This window comes from Gossypium hirsutum, chromosome A05 (genome assembly GCF_007990345.1).
Source record: "Gossypium hirsutum isolate 1008001.06 chromosome A05, Gossypium_hirsutum_v2.1, whole genome shotgun sequence".
In the NCBI taxonomy this organism is placed as follows: Eukaryota; Viridiplantae; Streptophyta; class Magnoliopsida; order Malvales; family Malvaceae; genus Gossypium; species Gossypium hirsutum.
This window is the reverse complement of record NC_053428.1, coordinates 8842227-8869072: the sequence shown is the minus strand read 5'-3', so window position 1 is coordinate 8869072 and position 26846 is coordinate 8842227. Positions and strand designations below refer to the sequence as shown.

Genomic DNA, 26846 nt, shown 5'->3' with positions numbered 1-26846 from the left:
CTGTCCAGCCCAAATAGAATTTGGGTCTATTTTCCTTTTAAACCCTCTTTATTTTATCAATTAAGCTATTTAATCATTTCCCATAATTTTGCATTTGATACAATTTAGTCCTTTTTGTTCAATTAACTATCATAACTTTAAAATTTCTTGACGAAACTTTAATACTAACATATTAACACTCTATAAATATTTATAAAAATATTTATGGCTTGATTTAAAATTATCGAGGGCTCGATTTAAAATTATCGCTCATTTTCGATTCTAATTATTTTAATATTTATTTTTAGTACACTATTCATGTAACAGCCAAATTTTTCAGTAGTGTCGGAAACAATGATTCAAGATCACTAAATCCGACGAGTATGTTTAGAAATTTTAACAAATAATAATTATAGGCCAAGTGCGAACTTAAAAGAATTGTTTTTAATTAGTGAATTTTGCGATTTTAAAAGAATTAATCAGGTAAATTTGGTTGAAAACGAGGTATCAAGACCTCGGATTTATAAACAGAGCCATAAATATTTTTATAAATATTTATGGAGTGTTATTAAGTTAGTATTAAAGTTTCGTTAGAAAAATTTAACGTTTGGTTAGTCAATTAATTAAAAAGGACTAAATTGAAAATAGTGTGAAATTTATTAAATTGTGATTAAATAGTTTAAGTGATTAAAAAAGAGGGATTTAAAAGGCAATTGGACCCAAATTGTATGGGCTGGACGGTTGGAAATCAGCAAAAAAGACAAGGAGAAACAAGGGCAAAATGGGAAATTTTACAAATTAAACATATAAAACAAGACAAATTTGAAAAATCTAGAGATATCATCATTTTTCTTCAGCAAAAACGCCATGGGAGGTCTGAAAGCTGCTGGTTTTTCATACTTTGACATATGTGAGTTCAATTCTTACCCTTTTCTTTGAGATTTTTATGTTTTTGTGACTTTTACAATTAGGTCCAAGTGTTTAATTCATTAGTTTTTGATTTTATGAACAAAATTAAAAGCTATCATTGATAAGTGTTAGCTGTTTATGATGAAATAAAATGAATTTGAAGCTTTGATTTTGTTGTTTGATGATTTTATCAAGTAATTTCAATAGAAATTGATTTTAGGACCCAATTGTGAAAAAGTTGTGAATTAAGGTTTAGTGTTAAAATTATGATTTTTAAAGATTGTGTAATAGTTTAGAATGATGGAATAAAATGTTAATTGAGAAAAATTAGCTTAATAGATGGGCTAATTGAGCAAGGACTGAATTGTATGACCTTTGAAATTTAGAGGAAAAATGGTAATAAACATCTTGAACTAAAACAATATTGGACAGCAGAAGTAGACTAACTTTGAAAAATCACCATAAATTGTATAAATCGAATTAGAAGATGAATAAAATATGAAATTAAAGCTTATTGAGTCTAGTTTTTCATAGAAGAAACGATGTAAGCAATGGATTTGTAAATTATGAGATATAATGAATTTTGTGAGACAATGTTAGAATGAATTCGGGTTCCCCTGCTTTGACTTTGGAAAATCACCAAAAATTGGAGAAAATTAATTAGAGTCTCAAATTTACATGCTTAGAATCCTTAATGAGTCTATTTTCAATAGAAATCAATGGGAACATTATCCAAGTTTTGTACTGTGATATAATTAATTTTTAGTGAAGAGAGGTCAGAACTGTTGGATAGTGAAACAGGGGAAACTTAAATGAATAAACTGTACTAATTGGCTAAACCAAAAATTCTTAAAATTTTATGGTGGAATGATATGTGAGTCTAGCTTTAGGAAAAATTTACAGATCTTAATTTTGAGCTCCGTAGCTCGAATTATAAATAATTGAGTGACTATGATTCGTGTGAACAGATTGATGTGAGTATTAATAAGTAAATTGTGAAATCGTACTTACAAGAATGTTATATACATTAAGGATGTGGAATGGAGAGGAGGAGGAGGAAAAAATATATATGAATATTCAGTTAGCATGGCTAATTTGCATGTTTTAAGCTCATGGACTAAATTGAATAAAAGTAAAACTTTAGGGGGCAATTTTATAAAAATGTCAAAAATGACTAAATTGAAGGGAACAAATTGTTTTATTATCTAAATTAATAAATTAAATGAAATTATCAATTTAAGATTGGGTGAAATTTAAGAAAATGGTAAATTACCAATATGCCCCTAAATCTTGGTATTTCTGCAATTTAGTCAGGTAGGTTCGGATACCCTGAATGAGCAAGTAAATATGACAATTTAAGTATTGTATCGTATTTTATATGATATTTTGAATTGAATATATGAAAAGGATGTTACATGAAACATGAAAATGAATACTAAATAATATAAATTAATTGAAATTATTCTGAAAATTTCGGTAATGCCTCGTATCCTATCCCGGTCTCAGGTACAGGTATGGGGTATTACAATTCACTATTTCAAAATTTTTCATAACTTCACATTTAATTTATACTCACTAAATTAATAATATTTCCTGCTCATTTGTCGGATTTAGTGATCTCGAATCACTGTTCCGACACCACTGAAAATTAGATTATTACATGAATAGTCATATTTTTAGCAATAAACATAACTATTTAATAAATATCTACTTAAATAATTATGACTATTTATAACTATTGAAATATTATTTGAAAATTTGTGAGGTTGATGTAGGTCATCTGGTAACTTAAATTGATCCCTGCCCCCTCAATTTTTTTTCTTGTATATTGCGGTTATGAATAGGAAGGAAAATAATATTGGAACCAAGTGAAGGGTAAATTTAATCCCTGATGCCAAGACACCTTTCTCATTTCTGGATTGCCGAAAATCTCAGTTTGAAGGTTCAACATCATCAAATTTGTAACCAAGAAATAACTTCTCCCCTAATCTGTTGAAAAATATTAGCATGCTGAGAGAAAAGCACTCCCTACAAGAAAATGAAAAGGATTGAAAAATATTAGTATTTATTAGATCCCAAGTCGCCGGTCCTACATACACCAAAATTGAATTGAATGTAAACAATCATAATATACGTTACCTAGCTCGGTAATCACCTCTATATCCTTTACACTGTTCTCAACATTGATGAATCTAATAAGATTCCATATCAAAGCCAGTCTATCTCATGCTGGGGCCTCCTTTTCGAAACTTTCTTCATGAAAAATGGAAAAAAAAAATGTTGGAACTAAGAACAAAGATGAACGAAGGTTTGACAGAACCTTGAGCTTGAAGGCTCGTTGCTTGGTGAACAAACAAAACAGAATTTGCTTGAATGATAAATGAAAGCAAAGGAAAAAAGAGTTTTGTGATGAATTCTGATAAATTTCATTAACCTTTTCAAAGATGGCATAATGCCAATACATATACCAAACATAAGCTAGTAAAAAACTAAGCAAATTTTACCTGATCACTTACCTACCTCCACTAATTACATTGAAACATGATAACCTATACTTGCACACTTGGTAAAGCTGATTTATCAGCTCAAACGTCAACAAAATTACATCAAGTACATTACCAACCTAGTTCTAATCAAACTAAGTTACAAAATATCAATTTGAAGTAACAAAATCAGCAGCATTGCCTTCAACTGCAACATGCATAGCTTGGGCGGCTTGTTTTGCTTCTTGGCTGCTTCATGTGCTGCATGCAGGCCAACTTCAAGAAAAAAGCATACCCTTTCAAATGGAGACTAAAGTTTTCTATTGCTCTTTCAACTCTTACATAAAACGAGGGCATCTACGAAATTATGGATATTTCTATTTTGGCGATAAAATTTAGACCAAGTAAAGCTCCGAGAGATTAAGTCAAAGCTATTGACTGTTGCAAATCCTTGGAAATATAAAGGACGGAAAAGAACTCACAGTTAGATTCTTGATATAAACAAAAATTGATTTTGCCATCTTTTTTTTTTCTTCTATCAATGGCTGCTACTGCAGTTCTTCGATCAATCCCTATTCTGATGACATTTCTTATGTTGTTAGAGCAGTTTGCGCTATCCCATTCCCTAGTGGAAAACCAGTTCATCTTCAATGGCTTTAATGGAGCCAACCTGCATCACAATGGGATTGCTGAGATTCAACCCAATGGTCTATTACAGCTAACCAACACTTCAAAGAGACAAATCGGCCGTGCTTTCTTCCCTTTTCCCCTCAAGTTCAACAAATCCTCATCTAACATCTCTGATTCCCTTTCATTTTCGACCAACTTTGTGTTTGCCATTGTCCCAGAAGAGACCGATCCTATTGGTGGCCATGGTATTGCGTTCACTATTGCACCTACCATGGAGCTGACAGGGGCTATTTCAAACCAATACTTGGGACTTTTTAATTCTTCAAGCAATGGCCTTTCTTCAAACCATGTGTTTGCTATAGAGCTAGACACAGTTCAAAGCCCTGAATTTGGAGACATCAACGGGGGTCATGTTGGCATTGACGTGAACAACTTGAGATCTTTGGAAACAGCTTCGACAGCATACTTCGTCGAAGATGAAGGGCAAAATAGAAGCTTGGAACTCTTAAATGGAAATCCAATGCAGCTGTGGATCGATTCGAGGAAGTGGACAAGTTGCTGAATGTAACACTAGCTCCTATGGGAAGCAACAAACCGAGCCAACTGCTTTTATTAACAACCGTTGATCTTTCTAATGGTTTATTGGATTCTATGTATGTTGGTTTCTCTTCATCGACTGGTGAAGTGGTTAGCAGCCAGTATATTCTGGGGTGGAGCTTCAGTAAAATTGGGAAAGCTCAAAGCCTAGACTACTCAAAGCTTCCTTCACTTCCTCGGAGAAAATTAAAGGCGAATGGAGATTTACAAATTATTATCCCTGTAATAGTTGTGATTGCTTTGCTTGTGACAATCTTTGGTGGTGCATTTGCATATGTTGTAAGAAGGAAAACATATGAAGAGATACGCGAAGACTGGGAAAAAGAATATAGCCCTCAAAGATTTTCTTTCAAGGATCTCTATAAAGCAACAGAGGGTTTTAAAGAGAAAGAGCTACTAGGACGTGGGGGTTTCGGAAAGGTTTATAGAGTAGTGTTACCGTCTTCAAGCCAACAAGTTGAAGTCAAGAGAATCTCCCATAATTCAGAACAAGGAATGAAGGAATTTGTTTCAGAAATTGTGAGCATGGGAAGGTTAAGGCATAGGAACTTGGTGCAGCTCCTCGGCTACTGCCGGCGAAAAGGAGAGCTTCTCTTGGTCTATGAAATGAATATATGCCTAATGGAAGTCTAGACAAATTCCTATTTAACAATTCAAAGCCAAACCTTAGTTGGGATCAACGGTTTCAGAATCTTAAAGGAGTAGCATCTGCACTGCTTTACCTTCATGAAGAGTGGGAGCAAGTTGTTCTTCACAGAGATGTATGTTCTTAAATACCAATTTAAGCCTTGAAACCAAATTGAAGTAGCAAAATATATGTTTAGTATTTTTTTTCAAACACAAAATATTAATTGTAAGATCATTTGAATTTATCATTGTGAGCAAAGCTTTGATCTTTTAGTTTGTTTATTTATCATCCTACCCTTTAGTTACCATCACTCTTAATCTGTAATACGAGTTATTATTTGATTGATCCAAAACTTACCCACCATCAATCTTGGTTAATGACCAGATTAATCTGAATAGTAGTTAAAATGTCACTATATTTTGTAAATTAATTAATTTTTTGGTGAACTTTATAGTAGGACAAGTCTTAACAGCAACGCAACTAGCACGACTCAAATCCAGTCACATCAGAGGCGGTAAAGGTTCTAATAACCATTAGATCAACACACAAACTATCACAATATTAATTAATTTTAAAAAGCTACATATGCAGCTACTCTATCATTTACTTTTACTTTCTCAAATGATGTTGTATTTAATGTTTAAACTCATTGTTCCATCTCACGTCAGTTAAGAAATAAAGAAAGGTGGTTGTTACCATAATATAAATCTAAACAAATATGTATATTTTTATGAAGAATACGTAATCTAACATTTTAAAAAATAATAAAGTTGTAAAACTTGAAATTTAATCAATATTTATTAAACATAACCTAAAATGATTGCACACAGATATTTATATTAAAATACGACTTTACAGAAAAAGTAAACAATGTGAAGTGATAAGATTGAAGTCGATTTCTATTAGACTTAATTAATCTCTTATAATCGTCAGCTGCCAGAATTGACTATTGAATTCCAAATTTTCTAGCTCTCATTTTGTTGTTTGACTTAAAAAAGGAGAATAAATAATTGATGTTTTTTTTTAAAGATTTAATTATAAAATTGTTTCTCAAATTATATCATTTTGCCCCCAAAATATAATACTAATCAATAAGAACACAACACATGACATGTTCTTGTTGGACATACACATAATACCAGCTTAGATAAAATGAGATGAAATTGATTATTTAGGTGCCACTTTTAATTAAAAAAATTTTAAATATAGTTTAAAGGTTAATTTTATATTCAAACCTTTGTAATTATTGTTACTTAATCGAGAAAATTAGGAAATCCAAGGACTTCAAACACATTGAGGATAGGTTTTATGGAACATTAAGATCACATGATTAATTTTATTTTTGTTCAATAAGATCACATAATTGAATTTAACTTAAGGGTTATGGAATTTTGATTACAAACAGATTAGAGGGCAATTTTCTCTAATGTTTCTTTGCATTTTCAAGCAGTTACTAAAATTTTCAGTTAATACAGGGAAAATTCCATTTTCGTCTCTCAAAATATTTATAATCCTAAAAAAAGAAAAAAAAAACAGAAGGAACAAATTTCCATTAAAGCACTCATCATCGACCTATATGAAGAACTGTATCTGTACTCGACAAGGAATTCACAGAAAGACCCGTCCCAACTGATGAAGAAAAAGAAACTATACAATCTGAGGCTACGTTACTTGCTAAAGATACGTTAATAGCAGTGCTCTGAGGAGATAATGGTAAGGTTTGAAGGATAGAAGATGGATTATTTTGGGCATTGTCAAGTGGTATGTCAGGCAAACTGGCAGTGCCTTCCAGATAGCTCACCGCTTCTTTAATGGTGGGTCTCAAATCTGGTTTGGGGTTGGAACAAAGCAGGCCTAGTTTCAGAACCTTCTCAATCTCCTCCACCCCGTAATTGCCTTGTAATCTTGGATCGATAACATCAACAATGGCATCTCTTTTCCAGCACCTATTGACTAAATCAACTAGAAAAATGTCTTGGGGTGGTGCATTTGGTTCAAATGGCTTCCTCCCACAAGCAACTTCAAGAAGAAAAGCCCCGAAAGCAAACACATCGGCAGCTTTAGTAGCCCTTCCCATTCGGGTGAGTTCCGGATCGATATATCCTAGTGTTCCTACGAGGCGAGTCGTTTGTGGATCGCCGTCACGGTCGTACAATCTGGCAAGACCGAAATCTCCGAGCCGTCCATTTAGATTGGAATCTAAGAGAACGTTGCTGGCTTTGACGTCTCTATGGAGCACAACTTGTTCCCATTCTTCATGGAGATAAAGAAGAGCCGATGCCACCCCTTTGATGATTTGGAACCTTTGAAACCAAGTAAGGGTGGGTTTATAATCGTCGAAGAGGAACTTGTCAAGGCTGCCATTTTCCATAAGATCATATACCAAAATGAGTTCTTTCTTACGCCTGCAATACCCAAGAAGCCGCACCAAGTTCTTATGCCTTAGCCTTCCCATGCTAACAATCTCTGAAACAAACTCCTTCATCCCCTGATTTGTTTCATGGGATACTTTCTTTACTGCAATTTGTTCATTGGAATAAGGGAGTGTACCTTTATAAACTTTCCCGAAACCTCCCGATCCAAGAAGTTGCTTGTCTTTGAAACCTTTGGTCGCTTTGTACAGTGTCTTGTAAGAGAACCTTTGAGGTCCATATTCCTTTTCCCAGTCTTCATGTACTTCCTCGTATTTCTTCATCCTGTAAACATATGCTGCTCCAATGATTATTAACAGCAAAGCAACAGCTGCAATGATCGAAATCAATCGAACTGTATTTCTTTGTCCACCATTTTTGGGAAGCTTTGGAAGCTTGGATATGTCCAGGCCTTGTGCTTCTCCGCTTCTATTGAAGCTCCACCCTAGAATATAATGGATACTACTAGCGCTTTGAATTGAACCAGTCGCAGCAGAGAAACCAACATACATGACATCCTTTAGAATACCCGAGAGATCGATTGATGTCGACAAGAGAGGTTGGTCTGGTTTTGGGGTTTTATCTGGTGCCAAGGTTACGTTGAGCATTTCTTCTTCACCATTGTAGTCTATCCAAACCTGTATTGGATGTCCATTTTTGAGGTCCAAAGTCTTATTCTTCCTTTCTTCATTGGAAAAATATCCTGCTTTAACGGATTTGTTTGATTTCACGCCATTCAGATCAATTCCTACATGATTGTCATCTATGTCGCCCACGTCAATACTGAAGATGGTATCAAACTCCACAGCGAAGAAATGGTTGGAGGAATTGCCATTGTTTGACTCATTAACGAGTCCCAGAAATTGGACTGCCTGAGCATGGCTAAAATCCGTGGATTCTGATATGACAAAGGCAAGTCCATGGCCACTAGATTCTTTGGATCCAGGAACGATGGCGATTACGAAATTCGTGGAGAAGGAAAGCGATCCAGCTGAACTTGAAGACGAAGAAACATTGAAGTTTATAGGAGATGGGTAGAAAGCATGGCCTTGCAGCAGTTTTAAATTATTGGTGAGCTGCAATAGACCATTGGATCGGATTTTGGCACTCCCATCAAGTTGTAGTTTCGCATCACGGAAGCCATGGTTATAAATGAATTCTTCAGTTTCTTGAGCCTTTGCCATGGAAATCACAGCCACCAGGCACGAAAACAGCCAAAAATGGACTGATGTAAAAGCAGGAGCCATTGTTAAAAGACTGAAAAGCTTCCTAGGTGTTACTGTTTAAGAGAACAACCTGCATAACATATACTTTTTGTTTATTTCCTGGACCAACAATTTGCAGCAATTTATTAAATGAATCTGTCATGAATAATCTTATGCATAATAATTCAACGATTTTAATTTTGAAAGATTCAATAGACAAAATTATCGAAATCATGCATGTCACACCAAAGGGAAAATTTAGGTTATATTCACCTAAACATTGGGTCCAACTTAATTGCCCGCTACATGGTTTAAGAAAAATTAAGCTTTTTTTTTCTTTCTAAAAATTAAAATATATATATATTTGAAGTTTACACTATACACTACCAAAGAACTTCTAAAGGGAAAAAAGTCCAACAATTGGCAAACATTTTCGTGCAATTTTCGAAATTACAACACATTGCCGTAGTGACAAAAAATATATATGTTTGACTTTTGAAAAAGTTTCCTTTCCACTCATCCGCGTACCGGGGAATTTAGATTTTTTTTACTTTAATTTCCACTACTTTTGGGTTTAAAATTTAAACTACAAGTTTTATTATATTTTATTTTTTATTAAAAGATAAATAAATAAATTTTTATATGTTATATCAATAAGTAAATTAATTATTTTTGTTAAAATTTTCATCTATTTTTATTGTTAAAAATCAATGTAATTGATAGAATAACCAAATAATTACATGTGATGTGTCGTGTATTCCTCATGTTAACATATTTAAATTAGTTTTTAATTGTAAAATAAATAAAAATTTTAGTTTAAAAAACCTGTTTATTTTTTTTATTTAACATATAGAGACAAAATTTTCTATTTTTTGAGCAAATAGACAAAACGCAATCTAATTCTTAATACAATAAACTTCATAATACTTTTATCGTGCAAGCAATAAACTTTTATTTATAAACCTTTAAATAGATAAAAGACATTTAATTGAGACAACTTCGTATCATTGAGCCTAAAAGCTTATAATTATTATTTATATAATGTCAAATTTAACCCACAATATTTACATTTTTTGTCAATTTAGCTATTATTATTTTTAATTAAATTTGATCTTCAACCTTTTAAAAAATAGTCAAATTATCTTTTTAACGAAGATACTAACTAAAACATTGATTTTTTAAACAATATTGGTGTGACAATCCACACCGTAGTCCACGTGTATTTTTATGTTGACATGACATTATTTATCTCAATAAATAAATTTAAAAATATAAAAATAAAAATATTTAAATTCAAAAAATTATTAAAAAATTTCATAAAAGTTTTAAAAAATTAGCATGAAGTACATGTATATTATTATTCAAGCCATCATGTTTAAAAAAATAACTTTTTAATAAATATTTTCATTAAAAGAACAACAATTTATTTCTTTTAGAAATATTAATAGTTAAATTTAATTTTTTTTAAAGTTAAGAGTTAAATTTAGCTAAAAAATAATGGTCAAAGTGACAAAAACAATAAGCATTAAGAACTAAATTTAGTATTATATATATTTTTCAAATAAAGCTTATTAATTTTGAAATTGGAGAGTTTGAAATAAGCAAATCGATCTAATAACGTTTATTATTTTTATTTACACGTGATAAAAAAACTATATTTTCTAATTAATTTTTCGTTTTTAAAAACTATATTTTCTAATTAATTTTTCGTTTTTTAGAATATTCGTATTATTTTATACATATTTAAATAGAATATAAGCATATTTTTAAAATGTATAAAAAAATAACTACACCAATATAAAACACTCACCAGATTCCGGCTGCAATTCTTTATGCTATATTATCATTATTATTATCATTATTAAAGTTGATTTAGTTATTTGTTTATGTGTCAAAGCTCAAAGGCATGAGGCATGCAATTAATTTTTTTCTTCCCTCTAATGGATTTTTATGTCACTGTCAAAGCATCTTCCTAATTCAGCCACCACATAGTTTACATTATTATAGATAGATGATGTCATCAATTGGTCCATTTTTTTCCAAAGTAAATCAGCATTTATTCAAAATAATTATCTTCTAAATCACTAATTAGTTTTTTTTTTCCGAAAAAAGAAGGATAGAATAAAAGAGTAATGACCTTAGCATATGTTGAAGAGCCAAGGGCGGCTTGGCTTCACTTCTTTGGTTTCTGTTCTGTTTTGTAAAGCTGAGGTATAAATATGGAGCATTGGACAGTAACTAGTCCATTTATATTTTCCTTTTTAAAAATGTCTTCTTCTTTGTCATATATCATTATCTAAGATATCCGAATATTTTTTACATAAGAAGGAGAAACTTTTATTTTTTATATCAATAAATTTAAATTAATATGATATATTTTGTATTTAACTTTGATTTTTTTTAGCACGATGTCTAAAATTATCTATAGTTCCTCTCCAATGTATAAATAAGAAGATAATGTACTTCAGTATACATCCTTCTATATTGACAAAAATAATATCCACACTCATCAGATTAAGACTCAATTGATAATATTTTTTTAATTATTATATATAATATAAGTTAATAACGTATTTTTGGCATGGATTTATAGAGGAGAAATAATAATTAATTTGATGTGAAAAGGGGAAGTAGAGAAGACACAAGTGTAGATGTTTGATAGAGAAGGTGGTTTAGTCATTAAATAATTATTTTTGTATTTAGGAAATAAAAACATTGACCTATGTAGAGCAAGGGGGGTTCAATAATTTGAACACACTAGCCATCAGGATATTGACAAATTCAGGCATTCTTTACAGATTCTCAACCACCTTAATTATATTAATATAGGAAATCCTCGAATCCTTATCTCACTAACTTGCAACCATCGAGAATTTGTCAGAACATGCATGCCATCATTGCCTTGTTTACCCAGCTCAACAAATACTTGCAGGTAGATGTTTTGCAACCTTGACTGGGGCATGCAAGTAGATATTCACAAATTTAGCCACTTCCTTACCATAATATTTTTATAAAATTTCTACAAATAATTTTCAATCCTTATTTAGCTAGTAACTTATTGAGAAATAGTCTGTTATACAATCTTGGTTGGTACATGCAAATCGAAATATTAACAATTGAATTTTATTTTTGAAATTTGAAAAATAAAAAGATTATATTCTTAAAAAATAAAAATATAAGAATTAAATTTTAATTTGGTAAAGAGTTAGGGACCAATAATATATTTAACATTTTTATGTAATAATTAAAACAACAATCTCAAATTTGTCAAAGTTAGCCAACTTTATTGTTGAGCAGTTGAGATACTGTAAAAAGGTAGAAAAATGTTGGTCTCCTTTGAGTGGGGAATTCTTTTTTCTTCTTATTATGAACAAAGTTTCAGAAAAGGAGGCCTCACCATTATTGAGTAACGTATATTAAGGTAGTTGACGTTAAATTCAATTTTAGTGAATTTTTTTAAGATCAAAAGTTTGAGAGTTTTAGATTTGATGATGTTGATATTTGTTGATACAATTATACAATAAGGAGGGAATATGGATGAGAGAGTGATGATTGTTATGGAAGTTGGTTTTTCTAGTCGGAAGTTACAAAGAGTGGGGGAATATGAATGAGAGAATGATGGTTACTATATAGGCCGATTTATCCGGTCAGGGTGAAGAGTCGAAGGTTACAAAGAGTGAAGATAAGTGGAATATGAAGGCTAAGGCCTAAAGGTAAGTTAGAAGAATATAGATTTGATTTCTTGGAGAGTCGATCTCTTTTTCCTTATTCCAAGAGGCATTTATAGGGAAGGATTCGAGTAAGGTCACGTTAATGTATTGGACTTGCATTAAGCCATCATTACGAGATGCATGGGGTGGATGTCTTTGATGAGACAATGATATATGTGATAAGACAGATCTTATCATTTATTCTACCTAGATGGTATGGAACAGTTAAACCTACGTAATATTTGGTGACCAACAATTTCTTATTTCCAATGAAGCTTAGGTATTCGGATAGTGCATGGCTTGCACTTGTTTGAATGGTCATCTCGAAAAGAAAAACTTGTAAGTGACCTTCCAGTTTGTTAATAATAGTCTAATTATTTGGACACCTTTCTAACTTGCCACGTGTCTTGACGCGAATGAAAGTATAACAATATTTTAAATTGAAAACAAGCATAAAATTAATTTATGAAACTATTAATTAGAAACTTCAAACACTTAAATAGCATGATACTTGGATGAACAGACTAACTTTTAGCTTTCAATGTACTCGTTAGTACACAACATAAATTACAAGACAAATAAAATCACCATTGGATATTCTAGCTTGTCGAACCTAAGACAAAAGTTCTCCACATACCTGCAAGTCGCGAGCAACCCTAAGCTTCGCCACTTTAATTTATTTGGCATGTTTAGAATTAGTGTTTAAGTTGGTAGTTAATTTTTTCAATAATATTACTTTTAAGATTTAAGTTTATTTTTTTTATTAAAAAATACACTATATCTTACCATTATTCTCCACACTTATTTATATCTTTCTTTATTATCTAACTACTAAAATGCTTAATTCCCTCCACCATTATAATATATTCTTTATTGATTCTTTAAAAAGCATCCTAAAACACAGGTATCGCCGCTGCCTTGGTTTACATTTGTCTTGCAAGACATTAAAAAAAACCACAGAGAGAGAGAGAGAGATCATTGACAATAAGAATATTAGAATTGAAATTTATCAGTATCACATTTTAAGGATGGTAAGAACCAAACGAGTATCACTATGTTGATTAATTAATGAATGGAGTTCTGTTTCTGTTTGAAAGAAATCACAGTACTGCAAGAACAACCAGCTTGAGCATTGGTAGAAACGTGAATTTATCCGAGGAAGAGAAAGTTGATTGTCACACTGTGACACCATCACCTGCTTCAATAGAGTCATTTTTAAGATTTTATTGATTAAGCTACCCATGTCAACCGATAAGCTAATTTAGTAACCCACACACAGGCCAAACAATTTTTTACCCTCAACCCCAAAATTCCACTTCCCTCTTCAAACCTCTCGCGCTTGCCTCTGCATCACTCCCATTTCCACCCTTCTCACTGGCGGTGATAGATTACCAGCCAATGTAGTTCAACTCAACAAGGTAAGTGAGTTCAACAAGTAGAAGGTTTCAGATATTTTATTCTTCGACCGACGGCAATGGACCACGAAAGGAACTGAAGATTCATTCTTTGAAATGGTTTCACTGAGACCAGGAGTGATCTACACATAAACAAAAGGAGCTTGAAGCTTAGCCCCTTGTGTGATGTTTGAGGAAGTTGATATATATGGAAGGCAAGGCTAACCCAGATGGAACTAAGCCATCTGCCAATAGGTTTAGATGACCCTGATATGACAGATGAAGGAGAAATTGTAAGCTGCCATTTTGGAATAGGTTTTGGAATGAAATTTGCAGGGTTGCTCCTATAATGCTGTTCTTGGCTCATGGCAAGATAGAGCAAACTGTAAAGGAAAATCTTTCGGCGCTATCTTGGACTTCTTTTGGATGATTAAAATTTCCATTAACCCAAAAAAAAAGCCCAAATCTGCTTAAACTTACGGCTTCCACTAGTTTGCTGATAGCAAGCATGTCGTCGATGGATTTGTTTAATTACACCCTTCTTATATGTAAAGAAATACTCAGAAAATTACAGATATTCAGCAATCTTGACTGATATATAGCATGCGTGCCATCGATGGGCTTGTTTACACCTTACAAAACCTATAGATGTTTTGTAAGCTTGGCTGCAATCTTGACTGAAGAAAAACAGGTAAGCTTGAGACTTACAAGCACTAAAACTATTTGAGACTTGAAGAAAATTATGCTAAAGACTGAAGAAGAAATCAAATTTTGTATTTGGACTTAAATCTGCCTTTGTACACTTAGACGACAGTATTTATAGAGCTTTAGAATTAACAGCTCTACAACAGACTTGCTAACAGTCTCGTAACAAACTTAGCTAACACTAACGGCTGGAATAACAACTACTCATCCTTAACATTGACTATTTGTCCTCTCTGGTGGGTGATTAATCTTTAAACTACCTCTAAACTCTTATTTTGTGCTTTTCACGTAATAAATTAAAAAAAAAAGAAGCTTAATGCATGTTTTTGGTTCGAATTTCTCATTTTTATATTTTTATCATTTTTTCTGTCATTTTATTTCTTTTACTTTCATTAAAAAAAATGTATTCCCTGTTCATCCCTTAATGATAGGCTTAATAAAATGTCCACGTGTATTGTTCACATGTTGGTATTTGATTGATTTAAATAGCAAGGTGAATTTTTTAATAAAAATGTTCAAAGGCTAACCTGAGAGATGGAATGAAAATAAATAGATAAAGTGATAAAATAATAAATAAAAAAAAGACCAACAGTGAGAATTGTACTACTGTATAAAGGTGAAATAGTTATTAAGCGAATTACAATTGTGCTTTCCTCATATTAAAAAAAAAAAAAAACAGAATCAGGTTTCATTTACATAAATTCCATAACAAGTTTTCCAGCCCTCATTCAAGTTTTTTTTTTCTTTTATCTCCAACTTCATTTGTATGCGACACTAAAAAATATCTGATATCGAGCAAACACCATATCCGGAATATCAACAATTTTTGTTACAAAGAAGGCCGTAGTTTACTTTAGGTATAGAAAAAGATTATGCAAATATCGGGGGATTCGAACTTCAGTTTTGATGAACTTTTGCAGTTGTTTTGGGTGTTTACGTAATAATCACTGCTATTACAGCAGGCTTGCATGATTCTTTGTATGAATAAAATCTCATTTAATAAAGCAAAAAAGAAAAAGAGAGAGAGAGAGAGAGGCTATGACTATAGAGATCTAAAGAGAAATCAGTAGTTAAAAAACTAGTTGAGTGTGGCCGCTGGTGGAATGAAATTCAGGATGTCATCAAGAGGGGAACTTAACGTTCCATTCTTAGCACTAGTAATGCATAAGATTCTAACTGTAACTGAAGAAAGATGTAAATGTATATATTGACATTGAATTCGTATATTTTGAATGTAGCATAATATTGGCTAATAGAAGCTTATAAACTGTGGCTAACTATACACTGCTGATGTTCATCTTTCGTTCTTGCATTTAACTGACACAACACTTATTTTTTACCAAGATGATCGACGTTATGGATTCAACGGCCGCTGCTTAGGATGGACATGGAGCTAGAACAGGAATTGGCAGAAACTGAATTTTCTTCATATGATGTCGCTAAAGACACAACACAATCTGTAGATGCTGTGTGTTCAACTGTCATCTTATCAGTTCTAACAGTAACACCATCCAACGGTATCCCGGGCGCCAAGGTAACAATTCCTTCCAAATATTGTACCATCTGCCTCGTGCTCGGCCTATTTGCTGCTATGGGGTTTGTACAGAGAAGGCCTAGTTTCAAAACGAACTCCATTTCATCTGCCGCATATTCGCTTCCAGTCTAGGATCGGCGGCATCGAGAATAGCTCCTGCTTTCCATAATTCAAGAACCCTATCAGTCAAAAACGTCTCTTCAGGCTCTAGTTGTGGCTCCAGGGGTTTCCTTCCACTTGCTAATTCAAGCATAAAGATTCCAAAGGCAAACACATCAGTGCTGGTAGTAGCCTTGCCAGTTCGAGTTAGCTCTGGTGCTATGTATCCTATAGTCCCAACCGGACTAGTAGTTTGTAGAGTCGAACCATGATCACATAATCGGGCAAGACCAAAGTCTCCTAACCTTCCATTAAAATTAGCATCTAACTGAATATTGTTTTTTTTGTCCAATTAAGCATTTAAATTTGAACTTGAGGTTTAATTTGGTACTAATTTTTTTTGTCAAATTAGGTACTTGAACTTGATTTCATAGTTCAAATTAGTTCAAATAATTAATTACTAATTTGGATTAAAAGGTCAAATTCAAGTATTTAATTATATATAAATCAACTTTAAATTAAATTGAACCATAAAGCTAAACTTTAAGTATCTAATTGGATAAAAAATAAACTTTATGTACCAATTTGAACCCTGACGTCAAGTACAGGTAGCAAAATTTATATTTACCCCAAAAATAAAAAGTTGAGGCTACAACAGATCTTCCGCAAAACAATTTAGCTGTTGAATGAATGAGTTTGACTTTGAATTAAGCTAAAATATTTTTGCACCCAAATTTGTTAAATCATTCTTCTGTTGGTTCTTACTAAAAAAATACTTGAAATTACAAGCCCTTTTTTTTTCTGTTTAGAAACAAAAGCAATTTGTTTGTTGCGGTTAAAAGGAAAACATGTATGGAAAAACAACGATCAAATATTTGACTTTGGATAACTGTTCATTCTTTAATGGAAGAATATTATTAGCCACTAAAATAAAATAATCCCCTAAATGTTAATAATTATGAGTTAAGTGACCGCTGCCCATCAGTTCATAACTCTCTTTGAAATAACCCACCCTGTTATAACGAGCCCATTTTCCCGGTTTCCAAGACAAGTTCTTGATTCACTCACCCAATCATCCCTTTCGTAATTTAACAATTGATTCATATCAATTATTCTCTGCCAAGTTTCAAATTCAATGGAGGGGGGTAACAGCAACATATTTGACAACGTATTTATGGGAATGGGCAATAGCAAAGAAGGGAAGCAACCCACCATGTCCAGGACCAGGCTACAAATGCATGCCCCGGCATCGCTTGAGACTGATCACGTCAAACCAGATTTTGGGTTTTCTGCTGGGACTTGTAAGGCTGCTGCAACTCCAATTCCCCTGCTCACACCGCTCGCCTTATCCCCCCATCCCTTCCCACAGTCTGATGACATGAAAGCTGCTGCAGAACCTGTACGGACAGCATTTGCCTGGAAAGAACCAGTTGGGGGTGGGGCACCATATGTGGACGCTTCCACTTTGTTCGCTTTGTTCCAAACCAGATGTGTTCTTGTCAATGATGCACAGTGATGTTTATGCTTTTGCATTTTATCTATATATGGTTTACCACTTCACCCTTTGTGCTTTTCCCAGCTATGAGGTTGATTTTACGAGATTTGTTCATAAATGATGGATAGGGCTCTTTTCTCCATGGTCAATACTATGATAAGTAGTTGAATGATCAGCTGTTGCCTGCTGTTTTTGCTTGTAAGAACGAATATCATTCGATTTGTGTTACAAGTGATATCATTGTTGATTTTAAGCTCGTGTTAAGTTTCACAATCTCAAGTATCGGATTCTCACAATTACTCTATGTTGTTGCATTACAATAACAGGACTGCCGGCATTTTGATGGTTTTGTATTTTAGCATTAGGCCCCCAAACAAATATCAATCTGTTAATGCTTCAATCAAGACTAGATAAGTTCCGATCAGTGTAATCGTAATTTTTTTCAGCTAATAGCAAGATAAGTAGAAATGAAGTATGCCATAAACGAAATTAGGTATTTCATTGCAGAAAACTTTTAGAACTTAATGGAGCATCTCAGCTAGTAATCCATTCCAATGCCGAAAAAGCTCTTCATTGTTTATGTACAATACCACAATCATCCAACCAAAGTCTTATGGAAGACATTAAAAATAAAGGAATCCCATGCCCGTCCATCAAGCTCTCACTTTAATTTCAATTAAAGAAAATTTACGAAATACCCAGTAATACCCCTGGACTCTCTCTTTAAAAGTAACTGCTGCAATATAATATGGCAAAGTAGACATTTCTCTAACAAAATCAGAAGTCAAATTCGCCTGTTGCCTGCAAAAACATAAGCATTTAGCAAAGGAAACTTGGATTTAGGAAGAGTGACTCAAAGCCAGAAAGCATCCAAGTGAAATAACAAGCCACATATCATTCAGTAAGAAGCACACCTTATTAAAGAGAATGTCCTTATTGTTTATATGCATGATGCCATCCTTCAGGGTGCATTTCCATCGGCTCTTTGTACGTGTTACCTGTTAACAAAAATGCACAACAACTTTGTTTATAGTCAGCACAAGGTGACTATCAAAACTTGCAGAAATACAAATTACCGAATAGGCTATGGGAAGCAATGATAGATGCTGCAAATTAGCAAAATCACCTTATCAAATTGAGCCAAAACCAGATGCTGCGTGTTCAGCTCCTCCTGGTCCACATCATCCAAATCATCATCATCGTCATCTTCATTCAATGGTTCATCATCGTCGTTGTCTCCTGTATCATTTTGGGCAACAGGGGCAGGAGTAGCAGCCTGAAGGTCTGGCAATGAAACAAACAAGCAGGTCAACCAGAAAAATAAGGTGCTTAGATGAGAGAGAGAGAGAGTAGCCATATAAAAGATGCAAGCTTCAGTTCACCCATTGAAATTACCATTGGGAGCCGGCGTGTTCGCTACATTATAGTCTTCACCAACAACTCCTTGATAATTGTATATCTTTAAGGTGAAAGAAGAAAATAAAAAGGCAACAGCCTGTAAGTTAGTAAACTCTCCAATGATGCATACAAGAAACAAAGATTCCAAAACATATGCATAAGGTGTCAGTTGTAGAATTACACAAATTAGATTAGGAATTGACTTAAGAAAGTATATGATACTTACATTGGGAGTGGAAAGCATATCTTCAAATGGATCAGGAATTGGTCCATCCAGTTGAGAAATCTTTGGTGATGATGTAACAAAGTGAGCTAATATATTGGTTTTGCCAGTGGTTGCTGAGTCATGTCTACCCAGGAAATTACAACCCTTACTTCCCTGAAGTTCAGAACTATGTGATTAAGAATGGTGTAGAACAAATCCAAACTCACATATTCCAACAACGATTCTGGTACAGAAGTACCCTTCTGGAATAACGAAGTCTCATTATAAACATTTATCAAATTATAGCTCAGAGCTTAAACTATGTTTTCTTTTGCATTTTTATTAAGATAGAAGATAAGCAAAAAAAGAAAAGAACGTAGGAATAAAAGAAAAAAGGAACAGCTTGTCACAAGCAGATCTAACAATAATGGAGAAAAAGAAAATAGGGCTAACAGGTGGAGGGATCATTTATAACTGGAGGAAACCAACCTCATCTTATCACAATGACCACAATTAGAATGATAAAGTATCCTTACGAATATTCATCTTATACCTCAGAGCCTGAAGTAAGTTTGCTTTTCCATTTTTAAAAAGATAAAAGGTGTAATAAAAAAAAAAGAAAAGAATGAAGGGACAAAAAAAAAGAAAACATGTCTGAAGCAGATCTAACAATAATGGATAAAAGAATTCAGGTTAAAACGTTAGGGGATCATTATAAGTTGAGAAAAGCAACCTCATCTTGTCACACTATCTCAAAGACCTGCCACATACTGACTGCCAAGACCTTTAACCTATGAGAGCATTCTGGGTCAACCAAAAGATACTAAAGAACACATTCTTTTAATCCTGGGAATGTTCTTTACAGAACAACGGGAAGTACAAATGAATCAGAAAAATCATAAAACTCTAATTTCAATATTACTATTTAACCCAGATATTTCAACGAAATATAAATGCGGATTTGTAGATATATTACACAAAGGACCACTAACCTCTGTCTTTGCAACTTCAGATGTAGAATCCCCAGCTCCATCTTGTTGGGGTATATATCCACCGTTGTTATATTGTGTAGCAAAATCCTCACGTTTTCTCTTTCCAGGAGGCATCATAAAGAAGTCCTGGTATTTTCTCCAATATTAAAATTAATCACCAACTTACGCAACAACAGTTCATTTTTTGATGGACATATTTCCCAGAAAATTCAGATTAAAGTGTTGCGACACCAATCCCTTTTCACATGACCCATGAGTTTTCAAACCATAAAAAAACCAGATGCCATTATGGAATTGTAATGTTGCTCATAACAGGAGTTACCTGTGTCAGGGGTTGATTTGAGGTTCCTCTGTCCACCTCATCCCGCCCTTCCACATAAGCTACAAGAAATAGTAGTTAGCATCAACAAACCATGTGCATTAGAACTGATTGCTCTTTTAACGTCATACTAACCAACATTAACATCTACGCTTAGTGGGGTCCTTTGATTTGACCAAGGAGAAGGAGATTGCTGCGGAACAAAAAAGCAATAAAAATATATCAGAAATAAATCTACAACAAGCCAAACAGCTACTTTTTCCTTTCTGTGGCAATTAGAAAATTACAACTACTGTAGCACAATGTTCCCTAAAGGAAGTGGTAGACTGGTAGTTACAAAGCATTTACCATGTAAGGGCTTGGCCTTCCACCTTTCACATCAGCATTACTAGCACCATCATTCACAGGTGTAGGATAATCACTACTTCCAGTAGGGATGTTATACATAGAGCCATCTGCACTTCCTGGCAACGGTGTAGGAGCAGGTGTTTGCAACGGAGTCTACACAATTAAAACCCCCATATCTAAAAATCACAAACAAAAAATATCACCGCAATTTTATCGAATAAAAACAGTCAAAATAGAGCCGTTACCGGAGGGAAAAGCATATCAGCCGTAGGAGTTTCGTACTCCTCAGTCCCCTCGTAAGGGACATTGAGATCGTGCACTGGCGTAATTGGGCCACCAGCAGTGGGTTGCTTCTGACCCGTAGACCTCTCTATAGGACCACATATTGCCCCCGCTTGCATCATCTTCGTCTCCCAAAGCTAAAACCCAATATTCCATGTAATCAATTCAACTAGATCATTTCCTTCCAATAACATTATTAACAAACCCTAAAGTTTCAATCAGATCAAATCTAAACTCATAAAGTCCCAAAACCTACTAGTTTCCAAAACAAATAATCAAACCCTAAAAATCGTATTTTAGAAAAATGGAATAAAAAGGAAATTGGAGAAGGCTTTTACTCCTTGGAGTTCATTGAGGACAGCTTCGCCTGGTCCACCGTTGTTGATGAACTCGTCGCGAACCTTGTTAATGACGTCTTCGATGACGTGGATGTAAACCGCGCTCGTTGTTGACGACGTCATATTTTCTCGAATCTTCTATCTAGCTCCTCGGTTTCCTTTTTTTCTTCAATTATTGGAACAAAGAAATAATTGTTGGATTTATTTTATAGGAAAATGATTTAGGAGAAAAAGAAGAGAAGCATGTGAATGGAATTTGAAGGAAGGAGTGAAATTAGAGAAAGGGAAGCTAGGGTTTGGACTTTGGAGAATGAATCGGAGCTTAACAGAAAGAACGGATAGAAAGAAAGGGGCGGACGAGAAAAGGAGATTAAAAGAGTGCAATATAAATAGGTTTGCATCCGTTTATAAGGCTGTAGCCACGTGGCGCAATTCAAGTGCTTCTTCAGTTTTTTTCTTTTATTTTTCTGTTAACATGCGCTTTTTCTAGAACTACGCTAAGCTCTCAATACCGGCGCTTATGATCTGACAAATAGTTTGAATAAAAAAAAATCGTTTAGTCGGGTTTTAAACTTAAATAATACAAAAATATTACAAAAACAGGTTAAAAAAACATATTATTTACAGGAATGGATTATTTTGAGCATTGGGCACCATTTATAAAAATAATAATATTTTAATAGAAATAAATAAATAATAATATTTTAATTCTAAAAGTGGTGTCGCGAGCAAGGGGGCGGCACTTCTTTTTCCCCATACTTTTACCACCTTCCTTTTTTTTATATATATATTTTTAGTTTTATAATATAATTTTATATTTTATTAGTTAGTTTTATATTTATATTTTATAGATTTCATAATTTAATTTAATTTTATAAAAAATGGTTGAGTGGTTTTATTTTTATAATTATAATTTTTTGAATGTTTTAATAATGTGTATTCTTTGAGGGCGAAATGTATCGAATTTTTTAGAAATAGAATCAACTTAATAGAATTTATAAAATATTAGGGGTAAAATTTGTTATTATATCGTTTTGTTTGGTGACCAAATACATTTTAATGGTGAAATAACTAGAATTAAAAAATTTACTTAATAAACTTAAATAATAAAAATTTTCAATGACCAAAACAAAAATTCGCTAAAAAACTTAAGTGACTATTTAAGTACCTTACCCTAATGTTTTTATGTCAATTTTACAAAAAAAATTATCAATTTAGTTATTATTCTAAATATTTAAAAATTTATAATCATAAAATATTAAAGAATAATAAAAATATGAAAATAAAAAAAACTTAAACATTTTTTATTAAATAAAATAAAATTATAAAACTACAAAATATAAATATAAAACTAGCTAATAAAATATAAAATTATATTATAAAACTAGAAAATATAAAAGGAGTGCCACCCCTTTGTTGGCGACACCCCTTTTAAAATAAAATTATTATTCTATTATTTATTTTCTTAAAATATTATTGTCTTTTAAATAATACATTCTTGTAAACAACTTATTTTTATTTTATTTTCGTAATTAATTTATTCATGTAAAAAACGATACATTATTGTAAATAATTTGTTTTTATTTTATTTTAGTAATTACTTTTTTTCATGTAAAAACCGCTTTTTAGTCGGAATTTTTATAAAGATCAATAGTGATTAGATTTATTTCTAAAAATAAATTTATTGAACTACTCAATTAAATGTCCCATTTATTTTTCAAAATAAATTCATCGAGTTTTTCGCCCAAAATCACTCATATTATTATTTTTACAATTTATTTTAATCCTAAGAATCACAATGGCTGTATTTTATTTTTGACTGGAATAAATAAGGGTAATTCTTACAATTTTTGGTCCAATTCTAAGCCTTCAACACAACACAACCCAACAAATAAAATCCAATAAACCCAAATTTCAGTGAGACTCGGGCCTGAATAAGGAACAAGCAGCCTCTGCCCTTTAGTTTTATAATTTTCTTTTTAAATTTTTGTCATTAAAAGAAGGTAATGTAATTACCATTAAAGATAGTATCTGTAATTGACAGCTTAGGATTAAGTAATTAATTGAATGTTTATAATATAGTCAACAATCAGGTCCCTTGCTATTATTGGCCCTGCTCCATTTCTAGCTTGACTAATGGTGTAGACAGAAGCAGGTATGGTTCATCGTGCATCGTAAAAGCTAGCAAAGTATACTAGTCATTTTTATATTTTTGGTAAAGAACTAAGTAATATGTAAGACCTCGATGTTTCATGTACGGTTTTCCTTTTTGGGCCATAACAAATGGGGAGACTTGAAATTAACACAAGTTTTTGTAGAATTTTCGCAATTTTTAGATCTTATTTCTATATGATTTCTAAAGCATTCCAACTATTCATTGTTTTTAAGCACATTCATGTTCAGCAAATGTTGAAATATTAAGAAGTTGAACATATTTTGCATCAGTGTGCTAGGAGGTGCAGATTTCACTGGTGATTCCCATGGGAAAATAAAGATGGCCGTATGAGTTTTAAGTGCCAGTTAAGCAAAAGATACTTAACCCAAATAATTGGGAATCAAAACTTTGGAAGAATAAGAGCATAGCATTTTTCAATAGCGGAAGATTAAAAGAAAGTGAGAGCGATTTTTTTTTTCTTTTTTGTGACAATTATTGGGTCATTAATCACCGAGTTGCTGCTTTGTTCTATTAGAAGGCGAGTTAGAGCTTGAGCCAAGCCCCCTCAGGCCGTAGCACATCATTCAACAATGAAACAAGCTCTCATTTCACCTTCCTCAGGTCTCACTCACACCCAAAATCCATTTTCTTCTTCTTTTAAACCTCAACTTAACACCCATTCGATTCTCGTTTTCAAACCCATAGCTTCCTTTTCACTTCAATACCGAAGTCCAATTTTGAATCAAATTTGAACCATGGCGCTGAGTAACATAAAATCTAACAGATGGTCACTCCAAGGCATGACAGCCCTGGTAACTGGCGGCACACGTGGAATCGGGTAAAAACAAGAAATTCCCCATTTTTATAAACATGAAAAAGCTTGTCCTTGTATTTGCCATGTAATGTCAAGCAGTAAACTTTGAGCTTTTTTTTTTTTTGGATTGGTTTTTGTTTTTCTGTTTTGTTAGACGTGCCATAGTTGAGGAATTGGGGGGACTTGGAGCAAGAGTGCACACTTGTTCACGTAATGAAAATGAGCTTGACAAGGCTTTGGTAGACTGGAAAAGTTTGGGCTTTGAAGTTTCTGGTTCTATTTGCGATGTGTCCATTGCAGCACAAAGACAGAGCTTAATGGAAACGGTTTCATCATTGTTTGATTGCAAGCTCAACATCCTCGTAAGCTTCTGTCTTTCCTCATTTGAATGTATCTGTTATGTTTGTTTATTTGCCTGTGAGAGTTACAGCAATATAGCCAAATAAGGCTTGTTTTTGGTGTACTAATTGCTAAAAACGGATTGGGGGGGGGTTGTTAAAAGTAATACGAACAGTAAGGAGTAAGATTACATTTTACCTTATTTCACTCAAAATATGAGCAAGTTAGTCTCAACTGTTCTTTCCGTTAAAAATTTATCCATTTCTACCGATAAAAACTGGAACAACCAACTAGTTAATGTGGCATATCACGACCAGTTTTTAAGAGTAAAAACAGATGAAATTTTCTACACAATAATCAATATGCTATTTGATCTAATGTTCATGGGCTAATTTGCTTTTTTTTAGTAAAGAGGGCTAAATGCAATCCAACTTGATACAAGGCCTCCATGGTACTTTTACCAATGAATGGGTCTTCTTTTTTGCATTCTTATATGTTAAAACTAAACTGCAGCTTGTTTTTACAGATTAATAATGTTGGGACAAATATAAGGAAACCAATGGTAGATTTCACAGTTGAAGAAGTTTCAACTCTTTTGGCAACCAATTTTGAATCTGTTTTCAATTTATGCCAACTTGCTTATCCACTTCTCAAAACATCAGGATCAGGAAGTGTTGTATTCACCTCCTCAGTGTCTGGATTTGTTTCACTCAAGTCCATGTCACTTCAAGGAGCAACTAAAGGTAGTATACATTTAAGATAAATTCAATGAAAATACTGATATGTGGAACCAATTTGTATAATCAAATGGTTATTTCCTTTTGTTTTACTTGGGTATTGTGGTGTATTTTGATGCCTAGGAGCTATCAATCAACTCACAAGAAACTTGGCTTGTGAGTGGGCAAAAGATAACATAAGGAGTAATGCTGTTGCACCTTGGTACATCAGAACTTCCATGGTGGAACAAGTAATTTTCTTTTCACTCGTACAATTTTTTTTGAAGTTTGAATTGGATCCTGATTATATTTTCACAATTATGTTGGATTATGGTAATAAATAGTAATAGGCAATGGCTTTGATTCGTCGGCATGATAGCTTACATGCTTGTTTCCCTGTTCAACATTTATTTCATACTTAGATTGTTTCAAGTTAACATAGTACTGAACATGGTGACTAAAGAGATTCAGAGAATACTTTTAAACTTACTCCACCATACACGTTTTTGGAAAGAATCGTTTCTTAGTTATTAAACAGTGTCCTAGTTCTAACAGCTCAGTTTCCTGGTATTGTGAACCTGAATTTGCCAAGTTTCAAGATAAGCTCCAGGCTAATGATACTTGAATCGATGAAGCGGTTTACAGGGAATGACTTATTTGCCATTTTGAATGTCAATAGCAAATGCTCCACGGATGTGATTTAAGGAATGAAAACCGAAGCATCATTTCTGATTATAATCTTCCTCTCTCGACATCAACATCTTCCATAATCTGTCACATACTAATCACTGTGTTTTGGAGCTTTAGGAATACTCTCTTGTTTTGATCTCACTACTTTCTCTAGGTACTCAGCAACAAAGAATATTTAGAAGAGGTGTACTCTCGAACTCCTCTTGGACGACTCGGTGATCCAACAGAGGTTTCATCCTTGGTAGCATTCCTTTGCCTGCCTGCATCATCTTACATAACCGGTCAGATTATTTGTGTTGACGGTGGCATGTCTGTAAATGGTTTTTACCCAACAAATTACTAGAAATCGACTTAAGGATCAACTGGTCATATGCTCTGTAATTGATGATGTTGGAGAGGAAAGTTTCCGTGCCCTTGCTTTTCTACTTAGTTTTTTATTGGAAAATGGGGTGGTTTGTAGCCAATTTTGTT

At 33.1% G+C, this 26846-nt stretch overlaps 4 protein-coding genes across 4 annotated transcripts; 2 read left to right on the top strand and 2 right to left on the bottom strand.

Moving 5' to 3' along the window:
- The first annotated feature begins 4412 nt into the window (after positions 1-4412).
- On the top strand, positions 4413-5529 carry LOC107960834 (L-type lectin-domain containing receptor kinase IV.2-like). The gene has a single exon (XM_016897104.2). It carries the CDS (start codon positions 4581-4583, stop codon positions 5229-5231), a length of 651 nt encoding a protein of 216 aa, XP_016752593.2. The 5' UTR covers positions 4413-4580; the 3' UTR covers positions 5232-5529.
- Positions 5530-6523: 994 nt separating this feature from the next.
- Positions 6524-9045, bottom strand: LOC107959138 (L-type lectin-domain containing receptor kinase SIT2). The gene has a single exon (XM_016895124.2). The coding sequence runs from the start codon at positions 8882-8884 to the stop codon at positions 6791-6793; it is 2094 nt and encodes a 697-aa protein (XP_016750613.2). The 5' UTR covers positions 8885-9045; the 3' UTR covers positions 6524-6790.
- A 9214-nt stretch (positions 9046-18259) lies between these two features.
- Positions 18260-22038, bottom strand: LOC107959139 (transcription initiation factor IIA large subunit). The gene is made up of 11 exons (XM_016895125.2): positions 21662-22038; positions 21287-21460; positions 21042-21194; positions 20829-20886; positions 20697-20755; positions 20375-20500; positions 19404-19556; positions 19175-19238; positions 18906-19063; positions 18694-18777; positions 18260-18580 (listed from the first exon to the last, which is right to left on the bottom strand). The coding sequence occupies exons 1-11, from the start codon at positions 21782-21784 to the stop codon at positions 18557-18559; spliced, it is 1176 nt and encodes a 391-aa protein (XP_016750614.2). The 5' UTR covers positions 21785-22038; the 3' UTR covers positions 18260-18556.
- Positions 22039-24072: 2034 nt separating this feature from the next.
- LOC107959140 (tropinone reductase homolog At2g29260, chloroplastic) lies at positions 24073-26839 on the top strand. The gene is made up of 5 exons (XM_016895126.2): positions 24073-24654; positions 24785-24992; positions 25496-25712; positions 25830-25936; positions 26530-26839. Exons 1-5 carry the CDS (start codon positions 24572-24574, stop codon positions 26716-26718), a joined length of 804 nt encoding a protein of 267 aa, XP_016750615.2. The 5' UTR covers positions 24073-24571; the 3' UTR covers positions 26719-26839.
- The last annotated feature ends 7 nt before the right edge of the window (positions 26840-26846 follow it).